The sequence below is a fragment of the Mus caroli genome, chromosome 10, assembly GCF_900094665.2.
Source record: "Mus caroli chromosome 10, CAROLI_EIJ_v1.1, whole genome shotgun sequence".
NCBI lineage: Eukaryota > Metazoa > Chordata > Mammalia > Rodentia > Muridae > Mus > Mus caroli.
In genome coordinates, this window is record NC_034579.1 from 35,721,815 (window position 1) to 35,740,946 (window position 19,132).

At 45.3% G+C, this 19,132-nt stretch overlaps 3 protein-coding genes and 1 non-coding gene across 6 annotated transcripts in view; 1 reads left to right on the top strand and 3 right to left on the bottom strand.

Moving 5' to 3' along the window:
* Rpf2 (ribosome production factor 2 homolog) overlaps positions 1–882 on the bottom strand; it is a 21,628-nt gene extending 20,746 nt beyond the window's left edge. The window contains exon 1 of one of the 2 annotated variants that reach the window (XM_021174453.1): positions 797–882. In XM_021174453.1, the coding sequence (XP_021030112.1) occupies positions 797–819 (23 nt within the window). In that variant the 5' untranslated portion in view covers positions 820–882. Of the gene's footprint in view, positions 1–384 lie in introns of both variants that reach the window. The other variant, XM_021174454.1, reaches the window with a different exon arrangement.
* Positions 883–3,715: 2,833 nt separating this feature from the next.
* On the bottom strand, positions 3,716–12,048 carry Gtf3c6 (general transcription factor IIIC subunit 6). Of its 2 annotated transcripts, none has more exons than XM_029482303.1 (6): positions 11,922–12,048; positions 11,559–11,639; positions 8,585–8,648; positions 8,448–8,492; positions 5,465–5,578; positions 3,716–4,037 (listed from the first exon to the last, which is right to left on the bottom strand). In XM_029482303.1, exons 1-6 carry the CDS (start codon positions 12,006–12,008, stop codon positions 3,739–3,741), a joined length of 690 nt encoding a protein of 229 aa, XP_029338163.1. In that variant the 5' UTR covers positions 12,009–12,048; the 3' UTR covers positions 3,716–3,738. The 2 variants fall into 2 exon arrangements, with proteins under 2 accessions (XP_029338163.1, XP_021030558.1); XM_021174899.2 differs by having other exon boundaries at positions 11,925–12,047.
* Positions 12,008–19,132, bottom strand: part of Amd1 (adenosylmethionine decarboxylase 1) — a 48,490-nt gene continuing 41,365 nt past the window's right edge. Inside the window, exon 6 of the mRNA XM_021174630.1 lies at positions 12,008–12,165. Within this exon, the coding sequence (XP_021030289.1) occupies positions 12,008–12,165 (158 nt within the window). The remainder of the gene's footprint in view (positions 12,166–19,132) is intronic.
* On the top strand, positions 12,768–12,980 carry LOC115032270. The gene has a single exon (XR_003837910.1). It is a non-coding gene; the product is annotated as a small nucleolar RNA U3 (small nucleolar RNA).

Here is a 19,132-nt window from a genome sequence, read left to right on the forward strand (position 1 = left end):
AAAAAAAAAAAAAAAAAAAAAAAAACAAAAAAACAAGTTAGTCATTTAATAGTCAGTCAAAGATGTACACATTTTATTGAGTTAAATCAAGGCGCACACTGTTTTTATACACTTTACAGCCTGTGTCTTTATGCAATTTGACTAACCAGTAATCAATATAAATAGCACCTTATTAGCTAGTCATAGTAGGTGCACAAAATCCATTAATGACTAAAAAGAAACTGTCGTCTACACTACATATTTACTTAAGTAGCAGAAAACTGTAAGAACCAATGCAATAGCATTTGGGAACTCAATAAATATTTTTGAACAAACGTAACCATCACTCAGGGAAATGCAGAAGTGTACAAGGTTGGAAGGAAAAGAAAAATTCCCATTTTGTACCTGTTGTGGCAAACACTGCTCTCTACAGTTCTATGACACACGGCTGTTGTGACAGCTATTTTTTTTACAGGGTAAACTGATTTAGGGCTGTTCAAATGCCCAGAGTGACAAAACTTTGAGTCCAGTGTGTCGCCTGGTTCTTGTCAGATTCCGAGGCCACCACCATTCTCACAGCTCAGAATCTATCAGCGGCGAGGTCATAAGCCGATCACGGCGTCGGCACTCCCTCCAGCCCACCGCCCGCGGTCTGCCACCACGGCTTCCCCAGCGGCGATTCCGGACGGAGAATCGGCCGAGCCGGCTCCTTCCTAGGGACCACTAGCAAAGCACGACCGGAAAGAGCGACAGCCGGAAGACCGCGTCGGAGGTCACGGGAGACTCGCCCCCACGCCATCGCGCCCCACACACTTACAGAACTTTGTCCAAAGCATCCATAGCTGCAAGATCCCTTAGCGAATGCACGTGTACCGCTTACTTCCGGGAAGCCGCCGGAGCGCCGGAAGAGGCGGTGCCGGAAGTGCGAAATACCACTTCCATAGACAGCCCCGCTGTCCGAGCTGGCGGCCATTTTGGGAAGGCATGGCGTTCCGTCTCCCTTGGTTACGGAACGTTGTTTGCTCGTTCTCCGGAAAGTAAACGACTTAGTGTGGAGTGGATTTGGGAGCCAAGTGTTCCTTTTCAGGGAAATAACCAGAATGCTAGAAAGGTTGGAGGTACGGTACTCAGTTACCAAAAGTACTGCTATGAAAAGGACGCCATTAACTGGGAGAGCAGTTGAAGCAGCTTGATTAACCACTCGCCTTCTACAAGAAAGATACACGAAGAATACTGCTCATCGTGACTTTCTCTCAAGTCTCAGTCATATAACTTGCATATAGTTATATAAAATACACCTTGTAATGTGTACAATTCATTGGTTTGGGTGCCTTCACAAAGCCACTGAAGCCAGCACAGCCGTGGAGGCGGTAACACCAGCATTGGGGGAGGGGAGGGCAGGAAAATTGAAAATTAAAAATCCAACCTCCACTCCGCAATGAGGTACGCGCACACACACACATATCAAAGAACTCAGCATTGGGGTGCAGTCCTGGCATTTCAGTACTTTAGAAAGGAAGGCAGGAAGATCAGGCTATGTAGGGATTTAGATGCAACCATCAACTATTATCTCATTGCAATATACTTTTATTACTTCAAAGAGCTCGCATACCCACCCACCAGTGGCACGGTGTTGCCTGGAATTGCCTAGTCTGATGCACATAGTATGAATTGAATCTCATAGTGTGCAGTCTTGGGTCTGACTTTATTAGAGTTTTGTTTTGAGACAGGGTTTCCCTGCATCACTTTCTCTGGCCTGTAACTTGCTATATAGATCACTGGGATCTTGAATTCTGTGCTGTTTGACAAAATTACAAGCATTTGCCACCACACGTGACCTAATTTACCATTTCAAGGTCTGTGCATTTGTGTACTGTTTTGGGGCGAGGATCTTGAAATGCAGCCAGTGCTGGCATGGAGCTGTTGACCATGCTGGTGTAGAACCTGAGATGCTTGCTGCCTTTCCCTATGGACCACTGGGACTAAATGCATAGCCTACCAAGATTAAAGGCACGTCCTGCCATTCCAGGAAATCCACCTTTTTGCATATTGGGATGATTGATGGCAAGTTAGGAAGGTGGCTTCTAAATAGCTTTAGAAGGCCTGGCTGGAGCTATCTGGGCAGTCTCAGTGGTATAGCACTTAATTATATACACGGTCCTAGGCACAAACTCCTGTACTGGGTTAAAGAACAGACAGTGGTGCTTTCAACCTCACTTTGACTTACCACCATCAGGATTGGTTAAGGGATGGAAATTTGATTTTTGTTTTTGAGAGAGGGTTTCTCTGTGTAGCCCTGGTCATTCTGGAACTTGCTCTGTAGACTAGGCTGGCCTCAAACTCAGAGATGACCCTGCCTCTGCCTCCCCAGTGCTGGGATCAAAGGTGTGTGCCTCCACTGCCCGGCTTGGAGTTTAGTTTATAATGTGGACACTGACTTTACCAGCCATGCTTACTAAAGGCTCTATAAAAGCTCCAAAGGACAGCACTTGGGAAGGAGATGGAACACTTGGCTCTGTGCAGCCTCTGCATCTGGCTGTTTCCAAAGAGGGCCAGCTAAAGGTCACCCTCAGCTACACAACAGTCCAGGTCCGACCGGACTGTTTAAGACACGGTCTCAAAATAAATAAGCAATAAATCCATCTGGGAAACAAACTCCTTTTCCCAAGTTCTATGAGCTGTGCTAGCAAGCAATTGAAAGTGAGAAAAGCATTGTGGGAACATTCAGTTTGTAGCCAAGTCAGAGGCGGTGGGGAACTTGGGGAACTACTTGAGATTAGCATGTAGACTAGAGATGGCACGATGGTATGGGGCTGTGGATCTGACACGAAGTCCAGGTTGACTAAGGATCAGAACTTCAGAACTGGATTAGGTTAGATGACATTGAATATGTGTCTCTAGGAACTCATCTGTGATTTAAACAAAACCCAGATATATAATATCTGTTGTACAAAAAAAAAAAAAAAAAATCATCTGCCTTATTGCTTCTGAGCTTCACAGGATGACTTTAAAACACAAGAACACTTGCTGCGGTCAGAAGGCTGGAGAATTAAATTAAGGCTAGTCTGGGTTACTTATACAAACTCTGACTCAGGAAAAAAGGAGGGTGAGTATGGGGCAGAAGACAAGAATGGTGATGGCCCTGCAGTTAGGAGGACTCACTGCTCTTGGGAAGAACAGGACTACAATCCCATGGCTCATGGCCATCTCTATCTCCAGTTCTAAGAGGCCCAAAGTCTCTTCAGGCCTCCTCAGGTGCCAGGTCAGATCATGGTGAACACACACATGCATTCACGCATACACATAAACAAACACTGTTTTGGGTTTTTGTTCGTTTTTTTTGTTGTTTTTGGTTTTGTTTTTTTTTTGAGACAGGGTTTCTCTGTGTAGCCCTGGCTCTCTTGAAACTCATTTCATAGACTGGCTGTCCTTGAACTCAGAAATGTGCCTGCTTCTGCCTCCGGAGTGCTGGGATCAAAGGTGTGTGCAACCAACTGCCCCACATAAGTATTTTTAGGAGGGGTGTGTGTGGAGAGGGCTGTGAGGTGGCTCAACAGGTAAAGTGTTCGCTGCACAAGCCTGATGACCTGAGTTTAATTCCCAGAACCCACAAAGGTAGAAGGAGAGAACCTAGGGCTGACAGAGGCCAGAAGCAGGCATCAGATCTCTGGAAACTGAAGTCTCAGATGGCTCCAAACTGCCACGTATACACTAGAAATCGAATCCAGGTAATTGTATACAAGACCACTTCTTTAAAGTTCACGACTGGTTGCTTTGAGAAACATTTCCATCTTGAGTTCCCATGAAAACAGAACTTTCCATCTCAGAAGGGGTCTCCCCTGAAGGAGCAGGGTCCTCCACTTCCGAGTGCTCCACCTTCTCCTGCTCCTGTGTCTGCTCCGCACTGCCTTTCATCTGATTCTCTTGGTCTTCCAGCTCCACAGGTTTATCAGAGGCCGGCTCTGCAGCCTCATCATCATGTTCATGGAGAAAGCTGCAAATCATGTTGGGTCTATAGGAGAAATCATTATCCTTCATTTGCAGCCATTCTACGCCATCTAGTGGGGTCGGGGATAAACAGGACGAAAAGAAGGAAACAGAAGGAGAAAGCTCAGTCAGGACATTTTTTTCCTGAACTAACAACAAATGTGGTGCAGATGAGAGCCTACACCACCAGTGGGGATGTGAATTGTACAGCCGTTCAGACGTCAGTGTGAAGGTGCCCTATGAAAAAGGGAAGCACTGTACGAGCCAGCTGTACTAATCCTGGGCACACAGAGGGAAGACCCTACAGTCAGTGCAGCGGAGACACTTGCACCTCTATGCCCTCGGCTGCACTCTGCACAACAGCCAAGATACAGAACCATCCTAAAGATTAGTCGACAGACAGATAAACAAATGTAGGAAGATATAGCTTTGCATACCTCAAGTTCCTTCCAAAGTGTCACTTTCAAAGTATTCACTTCAGACCAAACATCTTTATTTTATTTTTTTTCTTTTTCAAAATTGGGTTCCTCTGTATAGCCCTGGCTGACCTGGAACTCACAGGCTGGCTTCAAACTCACAGATCCACCTGTGTCTGCCTCCCCAGTACTGGGATTGTAGGCCCAGACCACTACAAGTCATCACCCCAACAGCTAGAAAAAGTATCTCTAAAGTGTGAGTGAGTGCCTGCCTGTAGGCATGGCTAGGGCCGTGGAGGTGGTAGGAAGGTCAGAAATTCACCCAGCCTGGGTGCTAAGAGCTCCTGTCAAAACCCAAAAGTGCTCCCGATACAATGCACAATGTAAGTTTCTTAGCCATTAGTAAGAATTACACTGACACATGTAGGAAAATTTTTTTCCAACCAGAACTCACTATGTGGTGAGAAAGACACATCCTACATGCTTTCTTTAATATGTGAATGTAGGACATGAGAGTAGGAAGGGGATGATGAGGGAGGACATCAGGATGACGAGAGAGGCATAAACAGAGGGAGGGAGGACATCAGAAGACAGTGGGAATCTGTGGCACAAAAGCAAAAGGAAGCCGGGCATGGTGGCACATGCCTTTAACCCCAGCATTGGGAGGCAGAGGCAGGCAGATTTCTGAGTTCGAGGCCAACCTGGTCTACAGAGTGAGTTCCAGGACAGCCAGAGCTACACAGAGAAACCCTGTCTCTAAAACCACCCTCCCCCTACACCCCAAAAAAGCAAAAGGAAGACAAAGAGAGCCTAAGCTCCCAAGTGCTGGGGAAAAGGCACAGCAACACATCTGGCGTGGTGCTCATGTTAATGCACCACAGCTCACTCTGGCCTTGAACTCGTGATCTTCAGCTGCCTTCCCCAACTGCCCAAATCACTGGAATTTCAAGCATGTGCTATCACATCCCTCTAGTACTAGGCACCGATCCCAGGGCCCCACACATGCTAGGCAAGTGCTCTTGACCACTTATCTACACTCTTAGTCCAAGAGTGCCCCTCTCCAGAGAAGGAAGTGAACGAACCTATGTTTTCTTCTCCTTCCTTCTTTTCTGTCAGAAGCGTCCTTGTCATGCTCAGCTTCTTCATCGTGTGGCATTTGTACTTCAGCACCGTCTTATCAGTCCCCTCTGGATCCACTAGGACATGAAATGATCTTATTATACAGAATTCAGTACAGTGAAGACCATTTAAGACAGGCATGGTTGTGCAGTGACGCACTCAGAGGGTTGAGACAGGAGGATCACAAGTCTGAAGTCAGCCAGTTTCATGCCATCAGATGTTGAGGGAGTCAGTCTCAACTACTTCCTATGGGAACAGCACAGGAAGTTCCCACTGTAATTGATCACTCCTGTCCCACAGGCAAAGAAATGACAGATAACACTGACATTTGAAGGCACAATAGGTCTCACACACAAAAAACTCTAAGGACAGAGACACGTAAACACAGATTAACGCAACAAGGTGGGGTTCCTAACATGGGAAATGGGGCTCAGGAGTTGGCCCGCAGAGCAATATGTCTACAATCCTATCGCCCAAATGAAGGAACAGAATCAAATGTCCTTCTTGAAGCTCAACACTTGAGTGGGGATGTTCTCAACTAGATAAACCTGAGGGGAAAAAGAAAACTGCTAAATATTGGTCCAAGAACAACTTTTAATTAAAAGACTGCGGGCCCAGACAGGTTAGAGTAACACTCTGGACCAAAGACGGGAAACACCAGAAACTTCCACACCCCCACTCGGCCAAGTGTTGGCTCCTACTACACATCGAGTAAAGTTAGTTGAAGATGACACACTCCACTTTGACTCTCCTCCTCCCTCTTGCCATGTACTCTTGAGTTGGGTAATTGTGGCTGGGGCCTCACACGTGTGCTAAGCAAATGTTCTAGCGGGGAGCTGAACCCCGGCCTCTTCTTAAATCTATTCCTTTCCCCAGCTCATCAATCTAGTCTAGATATAAAGTTTGGAGACATCATTGCCTATAGACACGAAGATACATATAAAGAACGCACGGCAGCATTTTCATAGTGAATTCAGTACAGTGAAGACCATTTAAGACAGGCATGGTTGTGCAGTGAAGCACTCAGAGGGTTGAGACAGGAGGATCACAAGTCTGAAGTCAGCCAAGGAGAGGGTATGCACAGCTCCTTTGCTATGTTTGATCCCCAACATCACCAAGAGGAAATGAATGTGAGCCCTGAAGCCAGGCTAACCCCAAGCACTGACCATGCCACTCACTCCCTTGTGAATCTCAAAGTGTTATTGGCCCCTGGGCTTCAGTTTTTCCAAGTATGAATGAACATGAAAATGGTACCTATTCTGGCCTTGGGAGGCTATGACTGTACTAGAATTGCACATTTATGTCCAGCCTGGAATACATGGTCAATGCTAGCCCACACCGTGCTGAGGCTGCTTCCAAAAACAAAAAGTATCTTGCTCAGTGAACTGTGGTAGGGACTGAATTGTCTAAGCAAGAATCTACCACAAAGCTAAACCCCAGCCTCAAGTCTGAAAAAAATGTATGTCATATAAAATTAGGTATAAGAAGGTAAAACATCAAATCCAATACAGTGGTTACTTGTGAAGACAGAGGAACGGAGTAAGCTTGGAACTGAGCACGCAGGGCTTCGCTGCTATGGTGAGGATCTCTCTGAGGTATGGGAGCTTGGACACAGATTTCCCATGCTGCATAGCACTCTACCATTAAGCTGGGCAGAGTCTCAGCAGTAGCTCAGTCAGGCCTGGAACTCACAATCCTCCCAAATAGCTGGGACCCTAAGTCCGGGCCACGAGACCCAGCCCTGTAGCACTAAACTTATCCCAGGTCAATGACAAGATGGGGGGATTGACACAATTAGACAATGGGTAAAGGATACTTGGTTTGTTTTTTAATGCTTTTTTAAAAAAATATTTATTTATTTACTATATGTAAGTATACTGTAGTGGTCTTCAGACACTCCAGAAAAGGGAGTCAGATTTCAATATGGATGGTTGTGAACATGTGGTTACTGGGATTTGAACTCAGGACCTTTGGAAGAGCAGTCAGTGCTCTTAACCTCTAAACCATCTCTCCAGCCTCCTAATTCTATTTTTTCAATGAGTGCTCTGCTGCATATACATCCCCAGGCCAGAAGAGGGCACTGGATCCCATTACAGATGGTTGTAAGCCACCATTCGGTTGCTGGGAATTGAACTCAGGAAGAGAAGTCAGTGCTCTTAATCGCTGAGCCACATCTCTCCAGCCCCTCGTTTGATGTTCTGTTTTGTAATTACATTTATTTATGTGTTTGTATGTGTACAGGAGTGCCACAGCACATGTGTAGAGGTTGTAAGAGTCCCTCCACTGTGCAGACCCCAGGGACTGAACTCCTGTTGTCAGGCTCGGCACCAAGCAGCTTTCCCACTGAGCCACCTCAGCAGCCCAAGGTGTTTATTTATTTTCACTATTAGGGTTTTGAGACAGGGTCTCACCATAATGCTGGCTGGCCTGGAAACCACTATGTAGACCAGGCTGGCCTCAAATCCACCAGCCCTGCCTTTCAAATACTGGGATTAAAGGTATGTCCTACCATGCCCAGTCTGAGCTATTTAATTTTAATATTACACATTTTAAAAGAATTTTTCATGAATGTGTATGCCTGTCTGTGTGTGAGAATGTGCCCTCTGATGCCAGATCCCCTGGAGACAGTGTCACAGGCAACTGTGAGTCACCCAATATGGGGACCGGGAACTGAACTCCGGACCTCTGGGAAAAAAACAGCCATGTTCCCTAACTGCTGAGCCATCTCTTCAGTCCCCAGTATTTACTATATACATTGTATATCTGAAGCTAGGCATAGTGGTGTATGGCTATAATCCCAGCACTATGGAGGCATGAGGATTGTGAGTTCAGAGCTAGCCTGAGCTACAGCTTGAGCTGATAATGAACAACAAGAACACAAAATAAAGAACAAAAGGCAAAACCAGCAGTATGTCTGGAATAATCTGTAGAAAAAGTTTGTCTTACCTCGTTCAACACCTTCTTCAAATATAACACAGGTACCAAGCGTATCTGCGGGGAAACATGAATCAAGTCAGGAAAGGCAGCAGTACATCTCTGAGAACCGTGTAAAAAAGAGGCTTTTGTGTCGGGTACCGCCATACCTTCATACTCCCCAGCAAACACGTAGCTGTCCACTTGCATGATGGGCCTCTCCGTGTCAATTCCCTATAACAGATTAAAAGACAAAATCCACCATCATTTAAAAAATGCCCTTGGGGGGCTAGAGACATGGCTCAGTGGTTAAGAGCACTGAGAGCTCTTCCAGAGGAACTGAGTTCAATTCCAACAACCACATGGTGGCTCACAACCATCTGTAATGAGATTGGATGCCCTTTTCTGGTGTGTGAAGACAGCAGCAGTGTACTCATACACATAAAATAAATTTAAAAAATCTTTTAAAAAATGCCCTTGGACAGCCGGGCGTGGTGGTGCACACCTTAAATCCCAGCACTCGGGAAGCAGAGGCAAGCAGATTTCTGAGTTCTAGGCCAGCCTGGTCTACAGAGTGAGTTCCAGGACAGCCAGGGCTACACAGAGAAATCCTGTCTCGAAAAAAAAACAACAACAAAAAGCCCTTGGAACTGGGCAGTGAAGGACATATCTTTAATCCCAGCACTTGGGAGGCAGAGGCAGGCAGCAATCTGTGAGTTCAAGGCCGGCCTGGTCTACAGAGCTAGCTCTAGGACAGCCAGGGCTACACAGAGAAACTCTGTCTCAAAAAACAAAAACAAAACAAAATAGAAAATGCCCTTAGGTGAGACGATGCTGGGGCCTAGCAAACACAGGAGTGGATGTTCACAGTCAGCTATTGGATGTATCACAGGGCTCCCAATGGAGAAGCTAGAGTAAGTACCCAAGGAGCTAAAGGGATCTGCAACCCTATTGTTGGAACAACATGATGTACAAACTAGAACCCCGGAGCTCTTGTCTCTAGCTGCATATGTATCGAAAGATGGCCTAGTCAGCCATCAATGGAAAGAGAGGCCCATTGGACTTGCAAACTTTATATGCCCCAATATAGGGGAATGCCAGGGCCAAAAGAATGGGAATGGGTGGGTAGGGAAGTGGGGGGCGCTATGGGGGACTTTTGGGATAGTATTGGAAATGTAATTGAGGAAAATATGTAATAAAAAAAAAAAAAAAAAAAAAAAAAAAAAAGAAAATGCCCTTAGGAGGTCAGCCTGGTCTACATAGTGAGTTATAGGACAGCCAGGGAAACACAGAGAAACCCTGTCTTGGAAAACCCAATAAAAAAAAAAAGAAAGAAAGAAAGAAAGAAAGAAAGAAAGAAAGAAAGAAAGACGCCCGGCGTGGTGGCGCACGCCTTTAATCCCAGCACTCAGGAGGCAGAGGCAGGTGGATTTCTGAGTTCGAGGCCAGCCTGGGTCTACAAAGTGAGTTCCAAGACAGCCAGGGCTATACAGAGAAACCCTGTGTCGAAAAAAACAAAGAAAAAAAATGTCCTTGGACTAGGTGTGATGGGCCATGCCTTTCACACTTGGAAGGCAGAGAGGCAGACCATCTGTGAGCCTGACACAAGGCTGGCCTCAGCTCACTGAAATATGCCTATTGGCACTTCCTAGGCATTGGGTGGGATTAAGAGTACGTCCATGCTGGAGAGATGGCTCAGCGGTTAGGAGCACTGACTGCTCTTCCAAAGGTCCTGAGTTCAAATCCTGAAAACCACCCGTAATGAGATCTGATGCCCTCTCCTGGTGTGTTTGAAGACAGCTACAGTGTACTTATTTATAATAATAAATCTTTAGGCCAGAGCAAGCAGGGTTGACCAGGGTGAGCAGAGGTCCTAAATTCAATTCCCAACAACCACATGAAGGCTCACAACCATCTGTACAACTACAGTGTACTCATATATATAAAATAAATAAATCTTTAAAAAAAATGTCCACCATGCCTGAGTGGACTTTCTGTTGTCGTTTTGAGCCTCTCTGTGGGTCTGTCTGTCTGTCTTGGAACTTGCTATGTAAACCACTCTGCTCATCTCTGATTGGCATGTTGGGGTAAGTGGCAGAAATTAACCTGTTTAACTATTTGAAGCCAAGGATTTTGCCCCAAAATTTTTATAACAGTTAGCTTCATCCCCCATCCCTACCCCTATCCCCCAAAGACAGGGTTTCTCTGTGTAACAGCCCTGACTGTCCTGGGACTCACTCTGCAGACCAAGCAGGCCTCAAACTTAAGAGATCCGTTTGCCTCTGCCTCATGAGTGCTGGGATTAAAGGTATGTATCACCATCAGGCAATAACTTAATATTTTAAACTGTGTCTTCTCCAGGTTTTTTTGAAGACAGGGCTTTCTGTAGATCAAGGTGGCCTAGAATTTACTATATCATTAAGGATGACAATGAGCCAGGCAGTGGCAGCGCATGCCTTTAATCCCAGCACTTGGGAAGCAGAGGTAGGCGGATTTCTGAGTTTGAGGCCAGCCTGGTCTACAAAGTGAGTTCCAGGACAGTCAGGGGGGTTGGGGGGTAGGATGACAATGAACTTCGGATCCGCCTGCCTTGGGCTCTCCAGTGCTGGCATTACAGGTGTGCACCAGGACAGCCTGCTCTCATGCTGTTTTTTTCCAAATTGACTTGTGAGGAGTGAGCAAAGACACACCAAAGGCATGTGACATGGGTACTTGGTGACCGGCTGGGCAACACTGCATACATATCCACACTTAGACCAGAGTCTGCGTCCAGACTAGTACACTCAACTGTGGTACTATTGGAGGATAGAACTGAGGCCACGTCCACTACAAAGAAGGCAGGCACTGCTTAAGAACAGCATGGATTAGGCTTTGTCCTGAAAGTCCCCCAGAAGTTTCATACAGTGTTTTTTACCTTTTGCTCTTTCTCTCCAGCCACACATTCAGACAGTGAAGAAGCAGTCAGGCATTTTCTCTGCTCCCATAGAATCCCTCCCTTGTTACCTACTCTTCTGGTAGGACCCTGAAGCATTCACCGCTTTGTAAGGTGGGATGAATGTCTGTCTTTGTGGACAAGCATATCACCTTTCAGTCTTGTTTTAACTTTAAGAAAATCTACAACATTCCCCGAATTCTAAGACTCACCAAAATCTTGCATTTATTTTCACATTTGGAGAGAAAGTCTGAATCAATGATTCCTGACAATTCTACCAGAACAAACTGCTCCTGGTGGAAGAAAGCAAAGTTAATAAGGTAGACAAGGGACAGTAAATAAGAAATGCCCCAAATTTCTCTGTGAAAACTCGACCCAGTTTCCGGTGGAAACCGATTCTTTCTAGAATGGATAAACCAGAACTGAAGCTAGCCCTCCACGGCTTCTCGGGCTTCGGAAAGCCAGCGAGCTGTCTACCGGCCTCCCTCCCTCCGTCCGCATCCCAGACTCCCTTCCCCACCCGGGGGTGGCTCAGCCAAGACCGCCCGCGCCACAGGCCTCTGACCCCCGCTTACAACCTCCTCTAGCTCCTCTTCCTCCTCCTCCTCCTCGTCCTCCCAAATGGGATCCACTGCCGCCGCCATAGCGCTCGGAGACGCCATCACTGGCCACGCCCCCTGCGGACGCCATTTTTGATACGGGCAGCGGCGTCCTGCTTCCGGCCAGAAAGCAAGATGGCGACGCCAGGCTTCATTAAGTGGGTCCCACGTGGAGACTCGACACGCTCCGAGCTTCGGGAATTTAGGGTATTTAGTCGCGCTTTGAAGAACGTGGCTCTTAGAGCTCAGGCTACACTGAACTCAGTAAATAGCTGAAGATGAGCGTAATCAACTGCCTCCACTATAAAACAAGACCTCACATTCATTGTCTGCCGCAAGAAGACTAGAGGATCAATGGTGGCCTCGAACTTTCATCCCAACATCTAAGGAGGATTAATGCAAATTCTAGGCCAGAGTGGCTACTTAGTTAACACAAACCCAGCAGTGACGCTACTGGGATAGGGTGGAATTCAGACAGCAGAGGGCACAAATTAGCACCCATCTTAAACAAAACGCAGCCTGAGGAGCCGCACCCACCCTTTAAAACTGGTCCGGAAGTGGTTTTCTTTGGATGACTGAAGACACTGGCGTGTGATTGGCTATCATCCTCAATATGTTAATTATGAACTTGATTCTGAGTTAATTTACAAGTCATAAGTATTCAGAATTATTATTTTGCAAAATAATATACGAACACAGCTTCGAAAGTGCAAGTGTATGGAATTCCTTAGGAGAATATTACGGGGTTGGGGAGAGAAATGTCACCATTTGTTAAAAATGTGCTGTCAGCGGTGGCCTCGCGGCAGCTGGCAGTAGTAAGTTAAGACTATACTTTCAGGGATCATTTCTATAGTTTGTTACTAGAGAAGTTTCTCTGACTGTGTAGAGCACCCGAAACCACGAGGAGGAGACGGAGCGTTCTCTCCTGAGCGTGAAGCCAGCTTTTAGTGCTGCACTTTGCAGCTGCTATCTGCTATTGATGATCGTTCTCGGCCCTCTTGAGGGTCGAGAGGGAGAGGATGCAGTCTGAGTGGTTTCTTTTACATTTAGTTGAAAGTTAGAGTAGATATAACAGCAAGCTATAGACTCTTTGGTCCTGAATTTTACACGGCTTAGGCTGTGTACCCCAGCCATTTCTGTGTGGTCTCAAACTCAAGATATTTTTTCAGTCTGCCTCAGCCTTCTAAGTGCTGGGATTTAGGGTGTTCACTACAGCCTGGCTGACCTGCCTTTCTTGTTCTTCTTAATATGAATGTAGTTATAATAATGTTCACGGGGCCATTAACTGCAAGAAAAAATTTTAAGTGCTTGTGAACAACAAAACGGAAATGAATTTTGTCCTATTAGTGGTGTGTGAAATAAACTTAGGTCTTCTGCAAGCATGACTGGTCCTCTTTGCAGAGGAAAAAAAAAATATGAGAAGGCTATTAACCTGAACTAGTAAATAAAGAGTATTTTTAAATGTGATAGTGGTCGCAATATTAAGACACTGCCACTAGGAGGCGACAAGTGATTTAACAATCTGCTCCTTCTTGCTCTTTTACTTGGAAAACTTATATGAGAATTTTTATTTATTTTCTCCTTTTGTTGTTGTTGTTGTTTTAGTTTTTCCAGAGGGTTTCTCTATGTAACAGTCCTGGTTGTCTTGAAACTCGTTTTGTAGACCAAGCTTGCCTCGAGCTTACAGAGAGCTTCCTGCCTCTGCTGGAATTAAAGGTATACACCACCATACCAGGCTTAAAAATATGTTTTATAGCAGAGTTCTTGTAAAAGAGCCTTTAGAGGTAACATCTTGTCTCAGAAATGAACATTTTGCACTTACATAAGAGTAATATACAGTAAGTTTTTGTTTTTCTGTTTTAAACTTGTACTTTACTTGGGTGAGAAAATGAAGTGCAAGACTCGGAATATAGCTCAATAGTAGGGCCTGGAACCTTCAAAACCCTTGATCCTTTCCTGGTGGTGATGGCCCACGCTTTTATACCCAGCACTCAGGAGTTCAAAGGCTAGCCTGGTCTACAGAGTAAGATCCAGGACAACCAGGGCTACACAGAGAAAAACCATCTCTCTGGGGGCGGGGCAGGGTGGGGCGGGAACTACAAAGTGCAGGATAACTTTGGCTTCAAATTTCAGCTGCATCACAATGTGCTGAAAGGCTTCTCCAGATCTCTGAAGCACTGCAATCTAATTCTGGGAAGTTCAGTATAGGACAGATAGCAAGTGTGCTGGTTACACTGATGCTCTGTTCTAAGGAATTCAGTTGAAAAACTCTGCTAGAAAATAATAGCAGAGCCATTTGCAAGCAGCCATGTACAACTAAATACTGATACTAAGCATTCCAGCTCGATAGAGAGTAATAATAGCCGTGAAAATAAAATGTAATTCTTTATCTTTATTTCATTATTTTTTTGTGTGTACATGTATAGGTATTTCACCTACATTATGGTCTGTGCAACACACATTCAAACAAAAATAGCTGGGTGTGATGGCACAAGCAATTGTGATGTCCCATCATTTGGGCAGATGGATGGATGAATCTCTGCGTTTGAGGACAGACTGGTTTACATAGTGAATTGCAGACCAACCAGCCAAGGTTTTGTAGTGAGACGCTGTTAAGAAATAAAAAAGAGCTGGGCATGGTGTCGCACGCCTTTAATCCCAGCACTCAGGAGGCAGAGGCAGGCGGATTTCTGAGTTCGAGGCCAGCCTGGTCTACAAACTGAGTTCCAGGACAGCCAGAGCTACACAGAGAAACCCTGTCTCGAAAAACCAAAAAAAAAAAAAAAGAAAGAAAGAAAGAAAAAAGGTGGAGGAGATCATGAGATTTGCATATGATGCCAGCATCTATGATGAAATTTCTCTGATTCCCCCCAAAGGGATGTGGCCCAGTTAGCAGAGTGCCTAACACACTGGAAGCCCTGACTCCATCCCTAGCACCACACAAACGTTGTGATGGTGCATACCTGTTTTCTCAGAACTCCAGAGGTGGAAGGGGGAGGGGAGGAGGAGGAAGAAGACATCACAACCATGTGGTTGTGAGCCACCATGTGGTTGCTGAGGCTTGAACTCAGGAGCTCTGGAAGAGCAGTCAGTGCTCTTAACCGCTGAACCAAGCCTGAAAGGGTTTATTTTTAGGTCCCAATTTCAGGTTATAGTCCATCTTAGCAAAGAACCAAGAGTAATGCTGAACAATTGGAAGGACCATCCCGGAGCTACATCGCATACACGTTTGTAAACATTTTCACCTTTTAAAAGTTTTCTCTGCGGTTAAAGGCACGTCTGTGGAAACGTTTGGGAAATACTGAAATATTAGGGGTTTTGTTTTAGTTTGGTTTGTGTTTTTGTTTTGTAAATGATGCTTGGTAGCTTGGCCGGGAAGGTGAAGGACTGTCTTGTCAAGTACTCTGGAGACTGAGGCAGGAGGATCCAAAGTTCAAGGTCAGCCAGGGGATTTAGTTAGACTCTGTCTCAACATAAAAGTAAAATGAGGAGATAAATCTCCCAGGAGGGTATGTATTAGCATTTGTGAAGACCTGGGTTCAGTCCCCAGCACCAACAAATAAACAAGGAAGTGAAGCTTGGAGTATCATGTGACCTTTGTAGCCACAGAAGTACACCAGGTGCCAGCAGCCTTGTAATGTGGAGTAGGGTCTGGAGGACTGGGCTTCTAATTGGATGCAGAGGAGCAGATGAGGGGAAAAAAAATCCAGATTATTGGTATGTGAGGGTGTGGTAGTGTATGCCTCTAACCCTGGCTCAGGGTACTGAGGCAGAGATATCACAAAAAGGTTAGGCTAGGAAACTTATCCGAAGCCTGTCTGTAAAATAAAATACATGTATTAACTTCTAGTTTGTTTGTTTGTTTTTGTTTTTGTTTTTTTTGAGACAGGGTTTCTCTGTGTAGCCCTGGCTGTCCTGGAACTCACTCTGTAGACCAGGCTGGCCTCGAACTCAGAGATCCACCTACCTCTGCCTCCCGAGTGCTGGAATTAAAGGCATGCGCCACCACTGCCCAGCAGCATTTTTAATTTCATCTATTATCAGTGTGTATGTGCACATGCACATGTAATACATATGTTTGGGTACCAACCTGAAACAATTCACATGTGGGTGTCAGAAGACAGCTTTGTGTAGCAGTTTCTCTCTTGCCAAAAGGTCAGTTGTCATGACAGTGCACACCTTTAATACCAGGTCTCCAGAGACAGAGGCAGGCGGATCTCTGAGTTCCAGGACAGCCAGGTCTACAGATCAAGTTCCAGGACAGCCAGGGTTACACAGAGAAACCCTCATTAGATAGATACATAGACCGTGTGACCGTGAGGGAGAGAGAGAGAGAGGAAGGAAGGAAGGAAGGAAGGAAGGAAGGAAGGAAGGAAGGAAGGAAGGAAGGAAGGAAGGAAGNAGGAAGGAAGGAAGGAAGGAAGGAAGGAAGGAAGGAAGGAAGGAAGGAAGGAAGGAAGAAAGGAAGAAAGGAAGAAAGGAAGAAAGGAAGAAAGGAGAAGCAAAATGGTAGTTTAAGGGAGCAGACACAGCAGTTGAATGCACTTACCACAAAAGCCTAGCCAACTGAGTTCTTCAATCCTAGAATGACATGGAAGCAAGGAACTGACTCTACAGAATTGCCTACTGTACTCTATAGACATGCCGTGGCATTTGTGCCCCTACACACACACACACACACACACCTTTAAAAAAAAAAAAAAAGAAGTGAGATTGGGCTCAGCAGTTAAGATTACCAGGTTAGGTTGCCACCACTCAGATGGCTCTCAACCATATAAACTCACTCAGGAACACACACATAAATAAAAACAAAAATGAACATTTTTTTTAAAAGAAGAAATAGTGAAAGTAAAATGTGTGTAGATTTTTTTTGTTTGCTAATTCATAAAGTTTGAGGGCCACCAGTGGAAGAGGTCCTTTCGAAATGGTGTGGATAGTGAGTCAGAACAGGAAGCTGTTCTAAAGTATGGGGAAGCCCAGGGGACCATGGGTAAGGCAATGGCAGAGCGCAGAGACATACCTGCTCAAAGACTAAGGCTTGGGTGACTGCCTAGATGTTGATGCCAAGAAAGAAGGAGTGGCTCACTTAGCTTCTGCTAGCTGGAGTTCTTCACCGAGACTAAGCCGTTTTGGATGGCACTAGCTTTTAAGGCTTCTGCCCACCATCACGGAGCCAGCAGAGATGTTGGACGTATGAACTGGGAATCTCCTCAGATGAAGTGAACAAGAGCCATCCGACATTCAGAAGCCAGAAATGTCAGCAAAGGGCCCGAGAAAGTTGACCCTTAACCCTAGTGATAAGACCTCCCTTCCACTCGGCCAGAACATGGCGGCCAGGGTGAGTGCAGCCGGTTGAGAATAAAAGTGAAAAAATCTTGAGGGACGTTGAAAGCACCTTTCCCGAAGCAAAGGCGCAGACGTCAGCATAGGTGCAGAACGATGCTACGGCAGAGATGAAAAGATTTGTGCATACTGAAAAAAAACTAAGAAGTCTTAATGGAAATGAAAGTGGCTGGCCATTCCGCTGCTTTGAGCTTGCTGCCTGCTTACATGGGGGGGGGGGGNGTCCTTCTCAGAATGCTAGGATAGAAGAAAATAGACCTAAATTGTACATTGTTCTTAATGCTGTTGATGTCATGCAGCAACGGTAAACACTATTACTTGACATTAAACTGTCCAGCAGTCATTTTTGAATAATCTATGCATGAGTTCTATGATATTACAGTTCTTTAATTTTTGTGATATTGAGGCATCTCTTCCCAACTTGTCAATATACAGTGTGTGAAATTTGAATGCACTTGGATGACTTCATTAAGTCCTTGTTTAATTTGACCCAAAGAAGCAAGAGTGAGTCCCAAGTATTCTGCGAGCTTGAGAAGCCTCGAGTCTGAGATTCAATGCAATGATGACTTGAAAGAATAGAAACAAAATCTGGGGCAGTTTGATTAGGAGTTAATAATTGGAGTAGATCTTTGAATGTTCTAGCTTGTAAGAATTTGTAATAAAGGCAATCGTCTTGTGTTTTAGTAATAAGTACACAGAATAGATAAGACTGAGGGGGAGAAAGCTGAAAATCTCCAGTTATGAGCCTGAGAATCAACTCAGGCGGATGGCATTGGTAACATGAGGTAGCTTGCCTAGTTGTTTGTCCAAACAGATAAAAGAATGATTAACCAGGCCAGTGGTTTTCAAGGGTGGTTCCCAAAGCATTGTATTCAACATTAGCTGGGGTTATGTCAAAAATGCAAATTTTCAGGCCCTACCCGGGAAGAATACTAAATAAAAAACCCTGCAAAAGCCTGAGTTAATGGCTTAAATTCTACGGGACATTGTGGTGCTTAAGTTTGGTGCTTAAGTTAAGTATGAAAGCTGAGTCAAGCCTCGTCAGATACATTTTTCTCTCTGACAAGAACCTGGTTTGGGACATGTAAGAATAAATTGGCTGGCTGTGTGGAAGAAGGGTTGAACGTTGGCTACAGAGAGATTATGAGTAAGCAAGCAGTAACGATGACTAAATGAGGCTGTTGGCTCACAGCCACAGAGAGGGATGGTGGCACACACCCTCATGGTGGCGAGCATGCCTATGGCAGTCAAGAGAAACCCAGAGATCCAGTCTGGAAATGTCGGGCATGGAACTTGCCCACTTCCATTCATCCCCAGCCAAGTTGCTGCAGATAAATTCCTCTGATAGCCTTATCTGAGGTAGCTGAAGTGAATCTATGTTCTTTTTTTTATTAGATGTTTTCTTCATTTAAATCCCCTTTCCCAGTTCCCCCTCTGAAAAACCCCCATCTCTTCCTCCCTCCCTCATTCTTAATTTTTTTAAAGACTTATTTCCTTTATATATGTGGGTTCGCTGTAGCTGTCTTCAGACACCCCAGAAGAGGGCATCAGATCTCATTATGGATGGTTGTGAGCCACCATGTGGTTGCTGGGGTTTGAACTCAGGACCTTTGGAAGAGCAGTCAGTGCTCTTAACCACTGAGCCAGCTTTTCAGCCCACCCCTTTTAAAATTTAATTATATGTATATGTGCGTACATGTGAATGGCATGCAGGTGCCTGGGGATACCAAAAGAGGGCGACAGATGCCTGGAACTGGAGTAACAGGCGCTGTGAGGGACCTGACATGGGCACTGGCAACTGAGCTTGGGTCCTCTACATTGGCACACACTCTTTTTTTTTTTTT

What these genes read in the sequence shown, in the direction of transcription:
- Gtf3c6 (XM_029482303.1), bottom strand. Translation starts at nt 12,008, where the DNA reads ATGGCGTCTCCGAGCGCTATGGCGGCGGCAGTGGATCCCATTTGGGAG. An exon ending in AAGAGGAGCTAGAGGAGGTT is followed by an intron (nt 11,640 to 11,921) that starts GTAAGCGGGGGT and finishes TTCTTCCACCAG; the next exon opens with GAGCAGTTTGTTCTGGTAGA. An exon ending in GGAAGGAGAAGAAAACATAG is followed by an intron (nt 4,038 to 5,464) that starts GTTCGTTCACTT and finishes CGACCCCACTAG; the next exon opens with ATGGCGTAGAATGGCTGCAA.